Source organism: Cajanus cajan, chromosome 8, assembly GCF_000230855.2.
Source record: "Cajanus cajan strain Asha chromosome 8, NIPB_CcT2T_4, whole genome shotgun sequence".
Taxonomy (NCBI): Eukaryota; Viridiplantae; Streptophyta; class Magnoliopsida; order Fabales; family Fabaceae; genus Cajanus; species Cajanus cajan.
In genome coordinates this window covers 17,166,879-17,189,371 of record NC_138524.1, presented here as the reverse complement: position 1 = coordinate 17,189,371, position 22,493 = coordinate 17,166,879, and the positions used below count along the sequence as shown (strand labels likewise).

The 22,493-nt window shown below is 29.7% G+C and overlaps 1 protein-coding gene and 1 long non-coding RNA gene across 6 annotated transcripts; both read right to left on the bottom strand.

Annotated features, from left to right (window-relative positions):
• Positions 1-620: 620 nt before the first annotated feature.
• LOC145950612 (uncharacterized) lies at positions 621-13,272 on the bottom strand. 2 transcript variants are annotated; one of them, XR_014428406.1, is made up of 5 exons: positions 12,991-13,272; positions 12,657-12,747; positions 7,642-7,680; positions 4,069-4,140; positions 621-2,003 (listed from the first exon to the last, which is right to left on the bottom strand). It is a non-coding gene; the product is annotated as an uncharacterized LOC145950612 (long non-coding RNA). The 2 variants fall into 2 exon arrangements; XR_014428405.1 differs by having other exon boundaries at positions 621-7,680.
• Positions 13,273-13,470: 198 nt separating this feature from the next.
• LOC109791720 (scarecrow-like protein 21) lies at positions 13,471-17,070 on the bottom strand. 4 transcript variants are annotated; one of them, XM_029269955.2, is made up of 2 exons: positions 16,288-17,070; positions 13,471-15,505 (listed from the first exon to the last, which is right to left on the bottom strand). In XM_029269955.2, exon 2 carries the CDS (start codon positions 15,412-15,414, stop codon positions 13,708-13,710), a length of 1,707 nt encoding a protein of 568 aa, XP_029125788.2. In that variant the 5' UTR covers positions 15,415-15,505; positions 16,288-17,070; the 3' UTR covers positions 13,471-13,707. The 4 variants fall into 4 exon arrangements, with proteins under 4 accessions (XP_029125788.2, XP_029125789.2, XP_082917959.1 ...); XM_029269956.2 differs by having other exon boundaries at positions 16,865-17,070; XM_083061833.1 differs by having other exon boundaries at positions 13,471-16,535; positions 16,897-17,070.
• Positions 17,071-22,493: the final 5,423 nt, after the last annotated feature.

The following is a 22,493-nucleotide window of genomic DNA, read 5'->3' as shown; positions in this document are numbered from 1 at the left end:
AATATTATTTTTGTGAATAATTTTTAATATTTAATAATACCATTCAAATATTAAAATTTTAATTAGTTATTTTATAATATTAAAAAAAATTCTATTTTATTAATAACTAGTATTTTAATTTAGACAATACATAAGATATATTTTTATTTCATGTAAATAAATTATAATAATAAATATTTTTAATATATAAATTATATTGTAATTCAAATTTATAATAAATGAATATTTTAATAATTTAAATTATACTATAAAAATTATACTGTGATATAATATTATTTTTAACTATCAATTATGTTTTAAAAAGTTATTGAAATTTAATTTTGGAAATAACAAAAATGATATGTTAAAATAGATAAGACGTTGTCAAAATAAATAAATAAATAAGATGTTAATAAAAATTCCTATAAACATTTTCATTGAAGAAAAATTGCTAAAATAACTAGAAACACTCATGTGGAACAATGATCCTTCCTGTTCTAGAAATTTATTTTAATTCATAAGGAAAAAAGGGGTAATTAAGATTTTTTGTTATGATGAATTTTATAAATTATGCAAGATACATAGTTATTAAACCGAATAAAAAAATATAAATTTTTCTATAAAACATTTGTGTGAAAAATATGCAAGATACATAGTTATTAATACAAATTAGAGTACTCAAAAATATTAAAATTTTATACCTAAAATAATTGAGAAATAAATAATATAAATAGTATTTAAAATTATTATAGAAATCTTATTAGAAGCAACTATAATAATAATAATAATAAATAAAAAAAAGTTTGTTAATTGCAACTTTCTTTAAATGCTATTAAATCTGGTGTGAGATGAACCTGTGTTTTGTCATAAGCATGCAAGAAAGGAAATCAATGTACGAATTTTATGTCCAAAATGAATGCTAATTGTTATAGAGATTATGCCTATTGGTTTAGACCCTCTTATAAGGGCAGATGAATCCATGTCTTTGTTCCCGAGGGTGTAGGCTTTCCTCTTTGTTTGTGTTTTTCGTTTGTAAGAAATAAGAGTTAGTCACCTATACATTGTCAGTGTAAAGTTTTTTTATACTGGTAATTAATTATATTTTTTAATTATATCATGTCACTGTTAAAAGTAAATATGTTTATAGTAACATGACACAATTAAAAGATATAATTAATTACCGGTATAAAAGAAATTTACACTCATAATATAGGTGATTAATTCAATAAATAATTGCAACTTTTTTTATTGCGCTATAAATAAAGTAATCTTTCGTGTCGAATGGTGGCAGTTTTTGTCTAGGCTTAAGTTATATTTTCAAAGAATTGAAATATGCTTATAAAATTAAATAATTTCAATCTAAACACCATTGATAAAAGCAGTAGTAAGAACAGAGAGATTATACGCATAAATATTTTCAGCCTAAAAACACCATTTACATTTTAAAAAAAAAATGGAGAGAAAGTGTTTGTATATACGTGGGCATGGTCCCCCCTTGGTCCTAAAGAAGTTTGGCAAATGTGTGTGGATAGTAGCTATCTGGCATTTGTCTTATTTAATGTATGTTTTTATTTATTGGGTATTTATGATTTTTTTTTTATATATTTGTGAGTATTTATGGTATTTATGTTTTTTTAAATAAAAGGTTTTAAATAAAAAGATAAGAAACAAAATAAAATTAAAAATAAATAATATTAAAACATATATTTATATTAAAAATAAATTTTGTAAAATGTATTTGTACTAAATATAATTAATTATGATATTCATATTCATAGTAAATGTGACATTCTCTATTTCATATACTATAATATGTGAATAAATAAAATTATAGGAAAATTTTTATAAAAATTAATTCTAAATATTTAATATAGAGAGTATCACATTTTAACAAACAAAAGACTAGGTTTCATCATCACATTTTAACAAAATTAAATCTCAATATTACATCTTATCAGAGTATAAATCCAACTTTAAAGACTAGGTTTCATCGTCAACATGTTCAACCTCATCATGTAAATCACCTGCAACAACATACAATAGTGATAAACACAAGTAAGGAGAGTGAGAAAACATCTCACTCTGGCTCACGGCGTAAGATGCAATCGAACAACTAAGCACAAACCAGATATACATATTTACACAACATGAACAAATTGGTAACAATAACTCATTCTACTCTTTTATGACATAATAATTAAATAAAACATAATATTGATATGCATATGCAATGGACACGGACTATATATTATTATGCATGTGGCATCAGTAAAAACATCACACATTACACTTGTGCATTGTCGATAATAGTACATGCAGAGTAACCTTAGAGTACATGTCGGGTCACACCTTCTATGCACTCTCACTAGGAGGGCATACTACCAAGATTTGGTTAGGATAGCTAAGTCACACAAGATATATCTCATGCACACAATGAGTGAGATTGAGACTTCTAAACCAAGCTATCCCTAAGGGTTGATTCACAAGCTTTTACACAAGGGACCTTTTCTGACGGTGTATTTCATATCGTACCCTTAAAAATACTTTTATGCATATGATGCATGTTAAACAAAATCTATGCATAACATTTCACATGATTTCATTAATTCACATATCACACGTCTTATCATATCAAATCCTAACTAAGCCTCACTTAGACTTATCATCATTTGACCCTCACATGATCTATATACATCAATTATATCAATGTCAAAACACAAATCAATTCATACATAGCTCACAATATATGTATCAATAGCATACTCACACACCACAACCAATTATTAACATTAGGTAGTACAGTGATTACACATGTTTATAGTTCAAACACAACAATTACATAACATCATTCGATACACCTCAAAATAGAATTATTATGAGATCGTCTAATCAAATGTTAACACCTTGACCATAGTCACTAAGTTTTCAAACCAATAGCTTAACTAGTCTAACAACCTTAATTATCAACATCACATATTAAGTTCTTAAACATCTTTATCATCAAAACACTTCAAGTCATTAACAATCAACTTATATCATAACTTACTAACAATTGTTTTCTATTATAATTTATCCTTCCTAAACATTGATATAAGTAACTCAAACAATTCAGAAGATCAAACAATTAAAGGCATAATTATTCATCATTCTCATTCACAAACTACATTTCTACTACTTAATCTTCTAAGACATTGTGTGATCCATATGCCTTATCTAGAGCTATATATATGATATTAAGTTAATCTTAATTTTATTATAAAGTTAAGATAATTATCTCCAACTTCTATGTTGACTTGAGCTAATTATGCCATATACTATTTTAAAAAAAATACAAAAGCGCAATGTTTTAGCCTAAATTTAACAACTTGACCTTTACTTACTAACTTGATCATAACTTGAGTTCTAGACCTCATTTTTAAGGGATTCCAACGACATTTAAATGCTAACATCTAGGGTTACGATTCTTATGAATATCATAAAACCTTATTCTAATAGTACAGTGCCTAGTATGGTGATTATTGCGCCCAGCGTAGAGAGGACCACAACCTCTCTATCAGACTTGCACCTGGTGTGACTGAGGTCACATCTAGTGCCAAAACTCAAAGGGACAACATCAAATGGTGCTCGACATGGCCCATTTGATGCCTATCACAATATCAGTTCTTAGAAGACCTACGGACTATGCGAAAGTCGCATAATACGAACTCAAAACCCCAAAACTCCAAACCAATCAGTAAAATCATTATTAAAGCTTAATGCTACTTTATTATATTATCAATTACTCAAATCCAATGTCAATTTTATACTCTAATTACATACCCTTATTAACTACTCTCACAATAACCATTTAGGATTTTTACAGGAACCCACAAGCAATCAAAACATGACAAGTACAAGTTCAATCACAAAATTAAAGACATATACGTACAACTACATAACATCAAAATAGAATAACAAAAAATTATATAGAAGACAAAAAAGCACATAATGCAACATACATCTTACAAGCAATAGAGAAGGGATTGGGGGTTAATCTCACTCCCCAACATATATCTTACACCTAGAGCGAGACCATTCACTCCCCCTTACCTCAATGAATGATTGATGAAGGACGTGGATCTTCTAAGTGTTCTCCTACGAGCTCTGGTTCTTTTTTCAGTTCTTCAAAGCATATGCGTAATATGAAAAATGATAAGCGTAAAAATAAAAGAACTACATAACTCCCTTTCTAAAAACTTAACCTGTACTTAACCCTTTAGTAAAAATACTTTAACCATAGTTCTCTTTTTCTTTCCCTCAAATATTTAAACTTATACATAAATAATATATCAAATAAACATATTTCTCCCAACCCAAATAATTATAACAAAATACAATAATTAATAATTAACAAATATATAATATATAAAATAAATATATTTCTTCCAACACTATTATAATTAAAATAAAAATATATATACAATAAACGATTATAATAAAAATACATATTTTTCTCCAAATACCTATTACAAGAAAATATCATAAAAATACATATCTCTCTAATAAATATATACAAAACAAATTTCACAAATATTTATTATTTAATTAAAATAATCATAATTATTAAAAGCTTCTAAAATATTTTATAAAAACCTTTTATTAATTACAATAATTATAAGAAAATAACTCTAATAAATATAAAAATAAATAATAATTAAATTATTATATTAGTAGAAAATTTGAGATGTTACAGTAACAATCAATTAAATCATATTATTTTATATATAATTAAAAGTATTTTTGATATTTTTAAATGTGAGTACCCATAGATACATATATCTTATCATTCATCCCTGCCCTATTATTAAGTAGGTACTCATTAAGTTATCCATTTAGAATTCATAATGGGTTTTATTTGTGAATATTTACAGGTACATATTGTTTTTTCCAATGTTGAGATACAAATAAAGTCTTACATCGATAGAACAAGAGAATAAATAAAGATTTATAAATCACATACATTCTCCAAATGTAAAATCATAAGGTTATAAATTCAAAGTGGACAATATCTTACCATTGTGCAAATAATAGATAAAAACAATATATAATAAACCCCTTCTTGATAAATATATCCCTCTCAAATAATGATAAAAAAACATAATCTTTTAACTTTATATTAGAGTCGCTAGTTGGATTCAGTAACAACAATTAACCCATACAAACAAACAACAATAACAAAAAATCAATATAATGAAAAATTCTACTGATGGGAAGTTAAGTTTTTGTTTGAGGAAAAGATTGTTAAGATACAAATAAAGTCCCACATCGATAGAACAAGAGGAGAAATAAAGGTTTATAAAACATACATACACCCCATTGGTTAGGGTTTTTTTGGGTGATAACAAAAAAAAAACTATGAAAGAGTAAACCCAAAGTGGACAAAATCACTTACAACCAAAATTAGTATGAAGGAGAAAATTTAGAAAAGACTTGGTTGAATTTGAAAGTATGAAGATCATTTAAACCCAAAGTTTGAAAAAAAAAAAAAAAGTTAAGCTATAGTTAAATTCATAAATTTTATTGAAAGCATAAATGTGTATTTGAAATTTAAAATAGATATTAACCTTCAAATTAGTGCTCTACTAGTGAAACAGTATTATGAATGAAATTTGACAAAAGATGTTGTTATAAATATCATTTGCATTGAATATTGAATTTAGTAGACATACACCTTGTTATAGATTTCATCTTAACATATTAAAAATAAATTTTAAAAGAACAAAATAAAACTCAAAACATATATGTAAAAGCAAACTTGACATAACATATCAAACATAAACTTTAAAACTGTATTCTTAGGTTTGAATTTTTTAATCTTTTGATTAGGTCTTTGATTATACCTTTTCTTACCTTATTGTAGCACACTCCTTATGGTTGGCATCCTTTTATGATATGGGTGATTAGATTTATGAGTGACATTTGTTTATGTCTATCCTTTAGTTATTGTTTGTAACTGGTCCAAGTTTCTATCAATTTTTCAATGATCAGCTTGTGGCATTCATTTTTTGCACCTTTGATGTCCTTCTCTTTAGACATCTCCCAATAATAATAGTTGCCAATAATGAAGCATCGACTAATAGCATCTCTCAATGGTGTACTTCATTGTCATATAGTCTCATATGTCTTTAGATTCCTTATATGAGTAGTACACATTGAACGAATTGTTAGATAGTGCATTTCCAATAATATAATGACAAAACTTATTGGCTTGGGACCAATCTTCCATTTTAGAAGTAGAGTCAGAAGAGACAATGGAGTCTAGCTTTGGAGTAGTAAGAGAATAAGCAACTTCGTGCATTTCTAGTATGGAACAAATATGCTCTCGACAAAAGTTTTGGTCAACGAAGATCTCAACATTGAAGACATTTGGAAAGGTTGTGGCATATGTGATGGTGGCCATTGTTAGACCCAAACAATAGCGGGAGTAGTTGTAGTACTAGTGTTAGCCATAATATGTCCTTAAGATTGTTGGGAAATATGATGGACATCACTAATAGGACTACTTGAAACATTGTAAAAAAATGTTAGAAAATTGTCTGAGACATGTGATGCCATTGACCTTAAGAACTTATTTGCGATATATATGAAAGCTCCTATGATACAATAGGGACGTCTCAGTTAAGAAATGACGAGTAGAACTAGTTAGGAACTAATCTTGACAAAGAACCCAAAGAGAGAAAAGAAAACACAAGAATGAAAGGTGTGTGAAACCAATGAGGCAAAGGCCTCTATTTATAGGTAAGAGAGCTCGAGAGCTGCTCAAAAATCATGTGAAAAATAATGAGAAAAATCTAAAAATTCTTATCAAAACATGACTATTTAAAATAAAATATTTTATTTTGTGAAAACTTGGACAACAACAAAATAAGTAATAGATAATTAAAAAAAAATAGATTAGGTTTAATAAGCAAGTCAATAACCAAAGACATAACCGAAAAATTGGTCCTAAATCAAATAAGCCTTATTTTAAATAAAAATAAATAAAAGTAATTTAATATTTTCAAATCCAATAAAAGTAGGTGCAAGGGGGCAAACTAAAGGATTTACACTACAACAGACCTATAAGGTCCATTTTCATGCATACAAGCCCACCACCTATTACCTACCTCTTGAAAGTGTAGGACACATTTTAGTATATAAGCACTTATGCTTTACTAGTTCTAGACAATGTGAAACTTCATTCTTTTGAAATAGTTCACATGTATACAACAATATAATAACCCTTTTCTTGATAAATATATCCCTCTCAAACAATGACAAAAAAATAACCCTAACATCATCTTGATGAATATTCATTTAATTAATATTTTTATTCTTTTGAAACATTTATGCTCATGAATTTCACTAACCCGATTTCTTTTGATTTAAATATTATGTTGGAATAATCGAGTGTGAATACTCACTTAAGAAAAATGTTAATGAATATCTTTAGGATATACATCTCCGTCAAGTGTCATCTTAGATTATTTTATATAGATAAAGAAAAGCTAATAAATATATGAAAAAGAATAATAATTTAACTAAATTAACCTTATGATTATTTTTTTTTTGCTAGAAATGATGCAATACAAAAAATATTTTCTACATAATATTAAGTTTAAATAAAAGAGGAGATCTACTTACTAGACAAAAATCACTTGTCCCCTATTCGTGTCCCATTTCCTGTCCCACCAATCAACAAAAGCCATGTCAATTATATAGTCACATTATTCTAATTTAAGTTAGAATAAAAAACTAACAAAGTTAAAAATGTAACTGATTCTCATGTTCTGTTACATTCTTCTGCAAACAGATTCAAACATTAACACCTGAAAATTGAAAATCCCACACTTTTAGGCTTTGTAATTCTTATCACCCATTACATTGTGGAACCCATGTGCGCCCCTCATTTGTATACAAACAAAAATAATATTCAAACCTAAAAAAGAAATCATAATTCAAGAAAATCACAAATTAAAAAAATAATCAAAGTAATAATATGAATTAAAGCACCAAGAAAAGGAAAGTGATAATATGAAACATCTCAACAAGAAAAACAACGAGAGGTTTAGTGGTAAGAGTGAAGGAAGAGATGTTGTTGTTCCTGCCTGCAATTACTACCCACCTCGATAATCGTTCAATTTTGCCTGCAATTACTACCCTTTTCTTTTTGGATCGTTTTTTCTTTCTGCGACTAACGATATGAATCAAAATAAAACAGACGAAGTTAATAACTCCGTTAGTTTTTTATTCTAACTTAAATTAGAATGATGTGGTTTTATAATTGACATGATTTTTGTTGATTGATGGGACAGGAAATGGGACATGAATAGGGGATAGGTGATTTTCGTCCCTACTTACTACAAGAGTAAGTCTAGTTAGACTTACTTAACTTAATAATTCATGTTCTACATTAAATTTTTTATTAATTTAACCGTTGAATTATAAATTCTTAATAAACAAATCAAATCTACAAATTTTAAAAAATTTTAAAAATCATATAATAGTTCTTTACATATATTTATTTAAATTAACATATAAAATATTATTATAATTATCTGTCAATTTAAATTTATAAAACAAAACATCATATGTTTTATAAATTTAAAATTTTTTAAACTTAATTTATGCATTAAAAATTTGTAATTAAATGGTTAAATTATTAAAATTTAATTTGGAGTATAAATTATTAAGTAAAGTAAATATAACTACACCTACTGTTGAAATAAGTAGATTCTTCTTCTAAATAAAAAAGAAGTAATATATTAGTACTACATTATAAAACTATAATAATAGTTAAGGAATTAAAGTGAAAAAAATTTCTATGATAAGTGTTCCAGAGGTTAATTCTCCCGATCGAACCCGATTTACATGCTTGAAGTGACATGTTGTACCAGAACGATATAGGGGTGGCAAAACGGGCCAGCCCGCCCCGTTTTGACCCGCCTCGCTAATGACCCGCCAAAAACGGGCCGGGCCAAGCTGGCCCGCCAATGAAAAACGGGCTGAAAATGTTGGCCCGCCCCGCCTAAGGATGGGTTGGCGAGCCGGCGGGCCAGCCCGTATACGCAAAAAATATTTAAAAAAAAATGGAAAAAAATATATATTTTGTTTAAATAAAAAAATGGAAAAAAAAATTATAAAAAAAGGAACCATTGCTTGTTACCATAAGCATAAGTACCAAGAGGACTGGTATGCTCTTCGGTGGCTGCGGCTGGAATGGAATTCATTTACGTTTTGGCTGTTGGCTGAAATTGGTTTAGGTTTTGGCTCTTTGGTGGCTGCAAATGGGCTCTATTGGGCCTGATTTTTTTTTTTATATTAAGCCTATTATTTATACTAGCCCAATCACTAAATCAATAAATTACCTATGCGAGCTTGACGGGTTGGGATGGGCCAGCCCGCTATTTGGCTCGCCGGGTTGGCGAGTTTGGAGGGGCGGGCTTGGCGGGTTAACGGGCTGAAATGATGGGCCTGGCCCGTCAATTTTTGGCGGGCCCGCGGGCCGACCCGCGGGCCACGACCCATTTTACCATCCCTAGAACGATATACTCTAAGGACTTAATAAAATGACTATCTAACATGACACTTGTATAATTAAGCACAAATACATCATGTTAAACTAAGACAAATAATTAATGACAGAGACAAATATATAAATCTATCAAAAGGGCGTGTGGTTTTATTTATTTGTTTTTTCATGTTCCATAAATATTTTAATATTTATTTGTTAATAAATAATTTTTAATAATAATAATTTTATATAATGCCTATCATAACTTTAAATGTAAAATTAAAAGTAATTTTAATTTTCAATAATTAAAAAATATTTTTAATTTGTTATAAAAGATTATTGTTAAAATTTCTATTCTATAGCTTATATTATTTCTTTTGTTTCAAAATTTTAAAAGAGTTTTTAATTTGATAAAACAATCAAACCAAATTCAAAGTTATAGTCTCATCATAAATAAGAGAAACAATCTCATCAAATATTATAATAATAATAATAATAATAATTCAAAATCATCTAATAATATAATAATATCATAAAATAGTTAAGTATGCTTGTAATATATATAACAATATATAAAAAAAAAATTCTTTTGGTATTCCATTTTTCAAAGACAATTATATTTAACCAAAATATCTAAAGATAAAATAAGAAAATATATATACAAAATAATAATTACATTTTAAAAAATAGTAACTATTAACTTATTTAAAAAAAAAATACTTTTTTACAGAGTTAGAGAATACTTTTTACATTGTTAAGTAGTAAGTAACTCGTGCATATGAATGGGTGATGCACAATTGGTGCATCTTTAATTATTTTTTTCTTTTAAAAATTTATTCATAAAATTATTGAACAAAGAGATTTAAATTCAAAGAAAATAATAATAATTTAAAATTATTTGTAAAGGAGTAAATAGTACATAATTTTGTATATAAAGAAAAACATTAACCCATGTAAAATAAAAACGATTAAAATGGAGATCAAATTTAATAATTTTTTTAACTACAATTTTGATTCATTTTTTGTAACTACTAAATGACTCAAACGATAATTTATTAGTTTTGTGTTCTAAATGACTTAATTTCATGAGTTATCCATTTGCAAATGATTATTCAATGAATTATCAATGAGTGTAAGTTATATATCCTAACACAATAGTTTAGATCTTTATCGACTAAAATAAATTAATATGAATATATTCAAATGTGTTTACTGATTTAATCAAATATCATATAATATGAACTTCATTAGAGTATTAAATTAAAGAATGCAAAATTTTAAAAGTGCAAGCACCAAATTTTATGCACTTATGCATGAATTTTTAGAAGTTTGTCTACAAAATAATGGGAAAGATGAGAATACGACAAATGTTATTAAATTAAGCCTTTGCCTATTTTTAAAGATTACTATTTAGCGAAAAATATTTAACAAAACAGATGCAACTAATAAAAAGAACTTGTATCCCAAAATTGTTTTCTTTTTGAAAATCCAAATTGTAGCAACATGTTTTCCTAAAAATAAAAGCAATAGGTTATGTAAAAAAAAATTGTAGTAACAATGCACCATGCATGATTATGAAATCAAATGTTTATGAAAATGAACAGTTCAGAACATCAACTAATAATTCAGCATTTTACTATTTGACTTACAATTCAGTAGAAAAATAAATTATGGGACAAAAAAATCACTTACAACCAAAATTAGTATGAAGGTAAATTTTTTAGAAAAGACTTGGTTGAAATTGAAAGGATGAAGAGGAAGTGAATCCGAAGTTTGAAAAAATGAAAAAGTTAGGTTATAATTAAAGTCTTGAATTTTATTGGAAACATAATGTGTATTTGTAATTTAAAATAGATATGAAAAATTAGTGTTCTTGTAGTGAAACGATATTATAAATGAATTTCGACAAAAGATGTAGTTATAGATATCATTTGTATTGAGTATTGAATTTAGTAGACATGCACCTTGTTATAGATTTCATCTTAACATATTAAAAATGATTTTTAAAATAACAAAATAAAACTTAGAATATATATGTAAAAGCAAACTCGACATAACATATCAAACATAAACTCTAAAAATGTATACTTTTAAAATAGCATAATAATATTGAAAATAAAACTAAAGTTCACAGTATAAAACACGTGAGTAATCAAATACAAAGGGAAACAATTTCATCTTCTAATTGGATAATAAAAGACTTACTCACTCCACCTAATTTTGAGTTCTAAAAGAATAAAAAAGAAAATGTTTTTAAAATAACAAAATTGAAAGGAGAAGAAAAAAATACCAAAAAATAAAATGAAGGAGAAAATCTATTCATACAATCATATTAATATTGAAACATTGAAAATGAAGATGCTTTAAAAATAACAAAAATACAATAGAAAAGAAAAATTACCAAAAAAATTATAATCTAAATTTACCTAGAAATTTAAGGGAGAAAAAAGAAATTGAGAAAGAAAAGGCATTAACTATTGACATGAACCAAAATTTGTAATTTTTTTAAAAATAAGGATGAAATTGAGACATTTTTAACTAAAACAACGCTAATAAAGAATAAAAATATAAGCTAAGATTTGACCGTAATAATAAATAAATGCTAACATTCTATTATAAATTGTAATATATGTTTCAAATAAAGTTAGACAAAAATAATGTATTTTGTGAAATAAAATAGTGAATGTAAAATGGGGACTTATAGTTAGATTCAGACCACTATATCGTAATACAAATGATATTTTAGTCTTACATGGATTTACTTACATCTATTCCGATAATTGTATTCTAGATCAACTTTCATTTTTAAATAAGTATGTTTGTAATATCTATAATAATATATAAATCCATAACAATGTATAAAGAAGAATTTCTTTTTAATTCCATTTTTTTCAAAGATAATTATATCCTTATATTTGTATTCTACTTTTTTTTATCAAAATATATAAAGATAAAATAAGAAAAGAATGTATATATAAAATAATCATTACATTGTAAAAAATAATAACTACCAACTTATTTAAATTTTTTTTATGGAGTCAGAGAGTACCTTTTTTATTGTAATTAAAAGACAATAATTTCACACGCCATCCTGTAATTACCAAAGACATCATTGGCCAACCTCACAAACTGAATTTCACTATACCTTTGAGATGCATATGTTGAAGGAAGAAACCTATGTTATCCATTGTCTCCAATTCATCTCCATCATCAAAGTGAATCATCCCTTGAGGTAGCTAGTGAGTTAAAAAAATAAAATAAGGTGAGTGAGCATCTATCACTCTCATATGAATTACAATCAAATGAACCTTGTTGTTCCAAACAATGAGAGACACCTCACAACATCTACTCAATATCTTTCTATTCATTTGAGTCTTATGAACGAACTCACATGTACTGCTATAGTCATCTAATATCTTTCTCCACATCCATAACACTCTTATGCATATCCTCTCTAATCTATGATTCCCTTTGTTTACCTGGAAATTCGACAGAGTCTCCTCTGTTTCCATGTCAAGGATATTGGCCGAACTTCCATGGTCAACCAACCTCTTCACCACCACAAAATTGGTTACTTCCAGAGTAATAACCATGTGACATCTTGGCAAGGATCCGCTGCTTCCATGTACTTATTTTGTATTTCTGAATGTAAAATATATCAAATGATCAGTGTGTAATTGTAGTTACGTATGACTAATTCTATTGGTAATGACATATCTCAAAAGCAAAATCAGTATATACAACAACCATCCTAGTGCCCAGACAGCAACTTGGAAAACCAACCATGCCCCAACATGAAAAATGACCATACTTTTTAAATTTAACCCAATTGCCAGACATTATCAGCTATTATGCAACCGAGAAAAAAAGGTAATGCAACAAATTATTTCAGATAAGAATGTAGCAAGCTGTCAATAAACTTGTTGTGAATTCATTTAATTTATATTGGAGACGAAGTATAAGTTTCAAGTACAAGTACAATATTTGTAGACCAAAACACTGTACATGTCTAAATTTTTTATTTATAAAAGAATTGGTATACAGTAATCTGCATCACTATGACATAAAACTCCATAAACAAATTTATAAAACAGTGGCCTCTAAAACAATGATAAGGACGCATGGCCCTGGAAATCAACATAAAACTCAGTCAGCAACATATTTCTACCGCTAAATTATTTCCTGTCTGCACATAATCAATGCCAAGCTGAAGCTGAAATCAATTTTCTCTCCTTCCATCCCAACAACATGGCCCCATCCTTCTCTACAAGATCATAATGTTCTGAATAGCACTTCAGCAGGCTTCTTATGACAGAATTCACATAAGAACTCAAAGGATATTGACAAAAACCAGCCATTGTCAACCTAGACTTCCACTTTCCTAACAGCTCATGTCTCTCTACCCTTTCCTTCCCTTCACAAGCAATAATGTTGACAATATCCCGAGCCAGACAATGTTGCTCCACATTAATCCTCTCCTTGCTCTTTCTAGGAAGAGACACATCAATGGACTCAAATATTGCCAAGTAGTAATCCAAGGTTTCTATAAACCTGATGAAGAAAGGAGTGGTATTTGTGTTTGACTCTTGCTCTACCAATGTAGTTACCTTGGGAGACAGTGATTTCACCAATCTCAGAAGTCCATCCCTTGGATTACTCATATCAACACTCTCATCAGCCGTGTGATGGAGTTGCAAAGGGAAGTTCACAGCCAAAGCCTCACCAGGCCTAACATCAAGCATGTCCTTTGTCACATCTGGAGCTAATACAGGCACACCATGGAACTCAACTGGGATGTTAAATCTCTGAGAGATTGCAGCTAAGCTTTTCTCAACAGCTTCCAATCCATCACCACGAACATATTTAGAGAAAGGATCATCAATCCCTGTGATCCGCATATGAGGAGGTCCACCAGGTCTTGCTGCAAGAGCTTGAAGAAGTGTCATCCATTGAATTCCCTGACCAATCTGAAAGTCTATGATGTGAATGCGGTCCTCATTCCTACAAGCTTCAGCAATAGCTCCATTGGCAGCCATGTAACCAAATTTTAAGTAGGGACAGATTTCATACAGTATCTGCATGTAAGAGAGTAAGTCTTTTCCCTCAGGCTCTCTGCACCTAAGGGCATGGTAGATGTTATTTCCTGATGCCTCCTTCCTTGCAACTAGCCCTTCTACCAAATAAGCACCAAGGCGCTGGATTGGTTCCCCACTTATAGACACAACACTTCTAGCCTTTTCTATCAAATGATCAAAATCTTTCATGTTGTTTTCCGACAAGGCTTTGGCACAAACAATCAGCAATTGTTTCAAATTGATTGATGGGAGTCCTTGTAGAGATACTTCCTCCATTGATTTGTGACGCTTCTCTATATGTGCATCATCACTTGACTGGCCCTCATGGCTCCAGGACCTATTTCTTTGGCCAGAGGTTGTCGGCCTGCTGGTAACACCAAAAGAAGCGCTTGGTGTGGTGAATTGATCTTCACCATCAGGTGCCATCAAAGCAGTTTCTAATTCCAGCAACGCATGTCTTGTTTCATGGTCATAACTTGCATCCTGTGATAGAAAGCATCTAGTAGATAGATGCAAATCGTCTTGGAGATGGTCTACAGAAGAGACCGGCCTGTGCAAATAATGATTGCTTTCCAGCAAAGAGTTATGAGAGTTGATACCTGAGTGAATTTCCCCGGGGGTGTGCTGTTCCTGGCTGTCACTTAATGCAGAAGAAAGTGTATCAGAATCAAAATGAGAAGAAAGGGCTGAATTAGGTGAGTTTCCTATGTCAACTTTCAAGGATCCAAGCAACCGGTTTGGTATTGGCGAAATAGGCTGATAAGATGGTGTACAAGGGATTCCTGCTGAATTAGTCACACTGAAACTTAAAAACTGGTTCAAGTCCATACTATGATGATGGCATCAGCTAAAAGCAGCTGCCTTGGAAAACTTCTGCTTGGGACTTGGATCCCAACACTTTCAATAATAGCAGATAAACCTTGAAAAACAGAGAAACAGTCTGTCAATATTTACATAACACCACAATAACATAAATGATTGTTCACATCAACGATCATCTACTAGTCTAACGAGTGGAGAAGCTGAAAGAAACACAACATACATAAATCATCAAACTCACACATACACACAAGAAATAAATGAAGTTCAATACACTAAAAAATATAAGCTGATTAACAAAAAAAAGGCTATAATTTTGGTATTTTGTAGGTTGAATTCACCGCTACTCTCTTGGCTCACAGGAAAAAATATAACAGAAATTTGGAAACTGGTTTAGCAGGTTGAAGAGGAAAAGTATTTCCGATATCAAACAAAACAAACATGAATTTGGAGCCAAAACTAGATGGGAAAGTGATCAAAATGATTCTTCGAGCGCCAATGTTGTAGTGTGGTAGTGCTCTCAGTCTCATCAACAAATTATCATCTATATAAAATAGGAAAAATTGTGCATAACTGCATACAAGTGGTGTAACTCAAAAGATACAAACAGCAACAGAATATTGGACTTCATCAGCATTTATTCTAAAGGATGCAATTCCAAAACCCCTCTCAAGTGATTTGAATATGAACAACCACAAAGAAAAACATTCCTTCATAAATTTTCTTCACATCAAGAGGAAATCTGCTCATATACTAATTTACTAAACACACAGGGAGAAAGACACAGACATCACAAACAAAACAAATTTCAAATAGCAAGAGAAACAAAGCATACAATAACAATAGTAACAGCAGCAGCAGCAACAACAACAATAACAATACCATGTAACTCGCAATTCCTCATTGCAGACCCAAATCTTTGCTTTGAAACCGAGGGCAGCCAATGAACCGTGTAATCAAAAGTTAAACCTTATTATTTACTGTGGATGTTATTGTGCAGTTGCCCCACTCCCTGATGCTGAGTTCATGGAAACAAACAGCATATGCAACTCTTTCATGCCAAAAAAATGAAGAAATTTTGGTCGGAAGTCGGAACCCAGAAAAAGAATCTCCGTCCTAATTCAAAAGTCCTATAATCCACCCCACCAAAACCATTTACTCAAGTATAAAACTTCAATCAAATCAAAGTCCAAAACTTTAACTCAGACCCAAAATTTGCAATTTTGAGCAGCAGGTATGACGTTACAACATGCAAAATACTATATCTTATTTCAAAAAGCAACACCCTCAAATCACCAAGGAGTAAGAATCAGTTCCGTACATCTATTCAGCGCAAACAAAGACACAAAAGGGATACAGATAAACAGATACATAGACTGATTAATAATACGGTTTCAGAAGAAACCACAAATTAACGAGGAAAATGAAAAGCATTGGTGTAGTTAGCACTTAGCATTACCTCCAAGATGAATAATCAAATTCAACACCTACCATTAGAAAAGACTTTGAATCAAGACACGTGGCGAGCTAAACCTTGGAGAATTTCGTGTGCAAAGTTGGCAAATGTTATGATTTTCTATGTGGGACTATGGTTTTGAAGGAAAATGAAGGTAACGTGGAAAAAGGGTAGGTTGAAAAACCGCAAATTGAGAAGGAGGAGCGTTCAAATGGAGTATATATAGGGGAAGAAAATGGACGGGGTCAAGGGTGGTGGAATTTGACGGGAGAGAAACGGTAACGGCGTGGGGAGATTCGGTTGGTCGTGGTATTGAAGCGGTTTTGTAATGGACGTTAAGTGGGGTTGACTGAACGGTTGAAAACACCGACCAAAGCACACGTTGGGAACTTGGCTTTCGAACATTCCTGGCTGGCTAGCTGGTTCTGTCGCTTTCCCAACATGTTTCGGTGAAAGTTGTGTTCAAGTGAGATTCTTCAGTTATGTATTTCGAAAAAAAATAAAAATAAAAAATTATAATCAAGAGAGTTGAAGTGTTTGTTGTTGAAAAAAATTTGAGAAAATTGAATTATTTTAATTATTGATTACATGAATAATTCATTGTGAAAAGTTATTATTATATATGTTTTTAGTAAATATAATATATATTTTATATAAAATTATCAAAATTAAATGTATTTAACTAAATTTTTAATATTGTGAAATTAATTTTTTTTCTTATATATAGGTAGAGAAGGAATATCTCTCTCCAAAAGTGATTGTACAATTAGTTTTCTTTTCTTATATATATATATGTCTAGAGGAAGTATCTCTCAAAAAGTGATGTTACACAAATAATTATATAATTTTTATTGTATATAGTATTATTCTTTAAATTAAGTATTCCTATTGTCCTATAATAAATGTTGCATTTTAGAAAAAATAATTCATAAAATAAGTATTATATTAACTTTTTAATATAATATTAATTATTTTTATTTATATTTTTTATAATATTTTTTAGAAAGTGATTATTTTATTTTTAATAAATAAAATTAATATTAAAATTAATTTTATAAAACTATTATTATTCTTTTTATTTATTATTAATTTTTTATCTATGTAAAATAATTTTAGACAACGTTTATTATAAGATAAAAATGATTAAATATCTAAAAATAATACAACACAATAATTACTTTTTAAAAATATTATAAAAAACATAAATAGAAAAAATAATTAATACTATATTAAAAAACTAATCTAACACTTATTTATTTATAACTTATTTTTTTTCTTTTAATACGAGGTTTATCGATTGAGAAAGGAGTATCTTAAAACTATGGTATTCACTTCAAAATAAATAGTGGAATTGCTTTTATTTAAAGAAATTTCGTCTTGAAGTCATGTATATGTCCCTACACGAGTGATGATGTAATATGGACACATGTTCATGCATTCATTAATAGTGGTGGTTCAATACAATGTTTCGGAACCCAAATCACACTCAACCTTTTTGCACCGTCCTAGGATACATCGATAGGAATTTAACGTGGTGCCAATATTTATCCCCTATTCCTCTTAGGTTCATTTTATTTTATGAAAAACAGCATGTTTTTATTCTAAAGACTAATTTAAGTAACTAATTTTATTTATAAATCATTGTATGTATATGTTTAAGAGGTTAATCATCTATACATTATTAGTGTAAAGTCTTTTTTACATCGATAATCAATTATATCTTTTAATTGTGTCATGTTACTATAAACACATTTACTTTTAACAGTGACATGACATAATTAAAAGATATAATTGATTGTCAGTGTAAAAAAAATTTTACAGTTACACTGGCAGTGTATAAGTAATTAACTCTATGTTTAAAGGTTTTGAAAAGAATACTTCATATTTAAGGGATTAGTCTTGTAATGACAATGTAAAATTTTTTATATAGTAAATCAATCAAAAAATATAATTTATATGATTTTTAATATAATTATTATAGAAATTAATAAATTATTATTAGATGACGACATAAAATTGTTTTTACCGGCTTCAATTTAAATTAGATACGATTTTAATATATAGTGTATTTTTAGTTAATTAGGATCCATTAATTGTTTTAAAAATTAGAAACAATTTTATTTTTATCGTATATTTTCTATCTAATCTTCTAAAATTGTACTTTCATTTTAAATATTTAAGAAATAATTAATAATTAATGTCAAATTTGAAACGCTCAAAAGTTAAAAAATTAGTCGATTCTTTAATTTATAAAATTTTTAAGTGTGTAATAAGAATGATAATAAAGTTTGAAGAGAAAAATGTTTTTTTATTTATAAATTTGATGTTTTCATTAAAGAGTTTGGAGTAAAAGTAGATTTAAAACAGCTTAATTGATTAAATTTATAAAAGAATTGAGTAGAAAATGAAAATTTAAGGGTAATAAAATCAACAAAAGAAACAAATTTGTTTTATTTCTAAAAATTTATATAAAAGCTTAAATAATTAAAAACATTAAAGGACTAATTAAAATTAAAGATGTTCTATATTAGCATTTTGGAGTGGCTTGTAAAATTTCACAAAAATAGATCTAATATAATTTTAATATTAATTCTAGGTTATTTGAATAATGAATGGTATTTTAATTAATTATATAGTAGAGTTTATTTTAAAAGGGGAGGTTCTTAAAAGAGTATAGTCTCTTAGAGCTTAATAAACAATTAAATAAAAATAAGGAGTAAGATATGTTTCATTACATGTTCTTGATATGAAACAAATTAAGGTTGAATAACGCACACACAAGTAAACATATATAGCAATATGAAATTTGTAATTCAAAACACATATCAAGATAGTAGTAATTCATGTCATGCAATGTATCTCTAGATTTTATTTTACTTATGCATATAACACTAATTTGAAGTCTCGTATCTTGTAACGATCCGTCATGGCCGTCACATTGCAGAATAACACTACAGACCACTAGAATATATATATACTAAATAGTATAATAAGAAAAAATATATATCTATCCAACCATAAAGGCTCAATAAGCCAAATAAATATATATAATGCCAACAAAATGTTACTCCAAGGTAGCCTACAAAAAGATCACCTACTCCAGCTCCTACCACCAAGTGGCCTCTAACCGCTCACAACAGCTTATCATTGTCTTGCTCCCATACATAGTATGATCATCGTAATCCACACCACATGAAAACATGCAAGGGTAAGCTAGTGAAAAGAATCAACATATATATAAGCTACTTACAACACAACAACACTATTATCATCTCAACAATTCAACATACAACACACAACTCAACCACAACTTCACAACACAACAACATATATACAACTTACATCAACACAAAATCAACTCATCAACAACTTATGCGTCGTCACGCATTACAACTCGGAGATCTCTTACAACACAGGGTGAGCAGTCTAAGTGGCTAGGTCCTACCAAACCGACAATACAGAACCTTTTTGGGCTTGCTAGGTAAACATCAAATTTGGATAAAAATCCACAACACGATAACGGTTTCTCAAACTTTTCCACTTAAGCAAGGAAGTATAGTACTATGTCAGGATAGGTGTTAAGTCTCATTTATAAATATTTTTATATAGGAATTATTGAACAATTCCACTCACCCCATGCACTCTTGCAATATAATTGTTCTCTTTTTGATTCAATTTTTGTACAGATATAGCTAACCCAAAACTCATCTAACAATACCCTGATACTCCTCATTTTTGTGCAGGTATTGAGTGAAGAGTTGAAAGTTGAAGACCTATTGGATTGCAAATTAAAGGAGATAAGTAGTAGGAGAAGAGACTTGCCCCGGGCGCAAGACTACCCGCGCCAAGCTGGAGCAAAACAAAGAGCCACACTCTCTACAATTCAGAATTGAGCCAGGCGCAAGAGTAGATGCACCGGGCATGATCGAGACAGAGAGCAACCTAAAATCTCTAGAAGACATCACGCCTGGCTTGAGAGTAATTGCGTTGTGCGTGTCTTGAGACAGAGAGTAACTAAACTCTCTAGAAGGCCCTATGTCAGGCGCAAAGCATAATGCGCCGGGCATGGTAACCCTAACCTGACTCACCCAGGTCGTATTTGATCAAGTCTTCGAGGATTTTTCCCTCATTCACACATTGGGCGACTTCTAGGAGCTGTGGAAGGGATTCCCGGTGCTTGGGACCGTTCGTGTGTGGGTCTTTCCTTCGGTTCTTCCATCTCTCTTCCATCTCTATTTTTGTTTTACCCTCATTGTTTTGAGCGGTTCTATCCATTATTTTGTGGGGTTAGATGTAACCAACGAAACTCTTATGTAATCTTCACGTTATTAATGATATATATATGTTGTTTCATTCATTGTTGTGTATGTTTCTATTCTTAATGCTTGCTTTGGATTGATTCTCCTTTGCTTGATATAGAGTCCATTAGGTATTGGAAAATGGCCTTTTGAACTAGCTCTGAAACAAATACCTAGTGGGAAATGTATCTAGGAATGGAGCTTGGCCCATTAGTAGTCTTAAACCCTAACCCGTAATTCAGGTGTATGTATTGGATACTCAAGGAATTGATATTCATTATTTGCACCTAGGCTCTTGCTCTAAGGGATTAGGTTTGAGTAAAATTATGGATTGACTAGGCAATGAATGTAACAAGAGAACAAAGATTCATCAGTGTGAAGTTCGGTAATATCTGACCCCACAATCTTACAAAATCACAATACCATTTCTTATCCCTTCCACACACACAAAGTTTATCATAGGTTTGAAATTCCAATAGTCATAACCTTTATTTGAATTGCATGACAACCTATGAAAATTAGAATTATTCTTTAGTCACAAATAGTCATTAAATGCTTATTTTACCTACTAGTCCTTGTGGATACGATTTAAATTTACTACTTGAACGACCGGTATACTTGTCGTGTTTGAGTCCGTTGTCAGAGTCAAAACGATTTATGATAAGAACAAAAGTTAATTTCAACAGAAATCTCAACAATAGGATAGATGGGTTTAGGCCTACCACGACATTAGCTAGCTTAACTAAGTCATCTATGGGATTAGCCTACTGACTATCCTCCAAATACTACAACCCTCCAATACTCAATTAGGAACTAACTTCCCAACTTTGTACTTTACTCAAATTGGTCACTTGTAATCGGTATAGCTCAACCTGACCCCTATACCGTGGTCGCTTTATACATGTGTGCCTCGACCTTGCCCACACACGGGATCAATTAAGTCTTAAAAGAGAACAACACATCACCCACTCCAAGGGACAAATTTCCAAGGAGGGTTTTTCAACAAATTGGGCTCTTAGAGCACCATAACTATCTCAATCCACACAATGGGATGAGCAACTTCGAAAACATCTCATCTAGTCCTAGTGATCAACAACTCATCATCACAGCACGATCAACACAATTTTAAACTCATCATCTTAATCAACTTTCAACTTGAACAACACAGTCCACTCACAACTTTAACAACACAGTTTATCAGCACAACAACTCATCAACACTATTTAAAAACACATTTTAACAACACAACAACTCATTTCAACTTTAAACAACACAATTATCATCTCATCAGTTCAACTATCAGCTCATTTCAACTTTAAACAACACAGTCAACT

Excerpts from the sequence above, each read along its gene's own strand:
- LOC109791720 (XM_029269955.2), bottom strand. The coding sequence starts at position 15,414 with ATGGACTTGAACCAGTTTTTAAGTTTCAGTGTGACTAATTCAGCAGGA.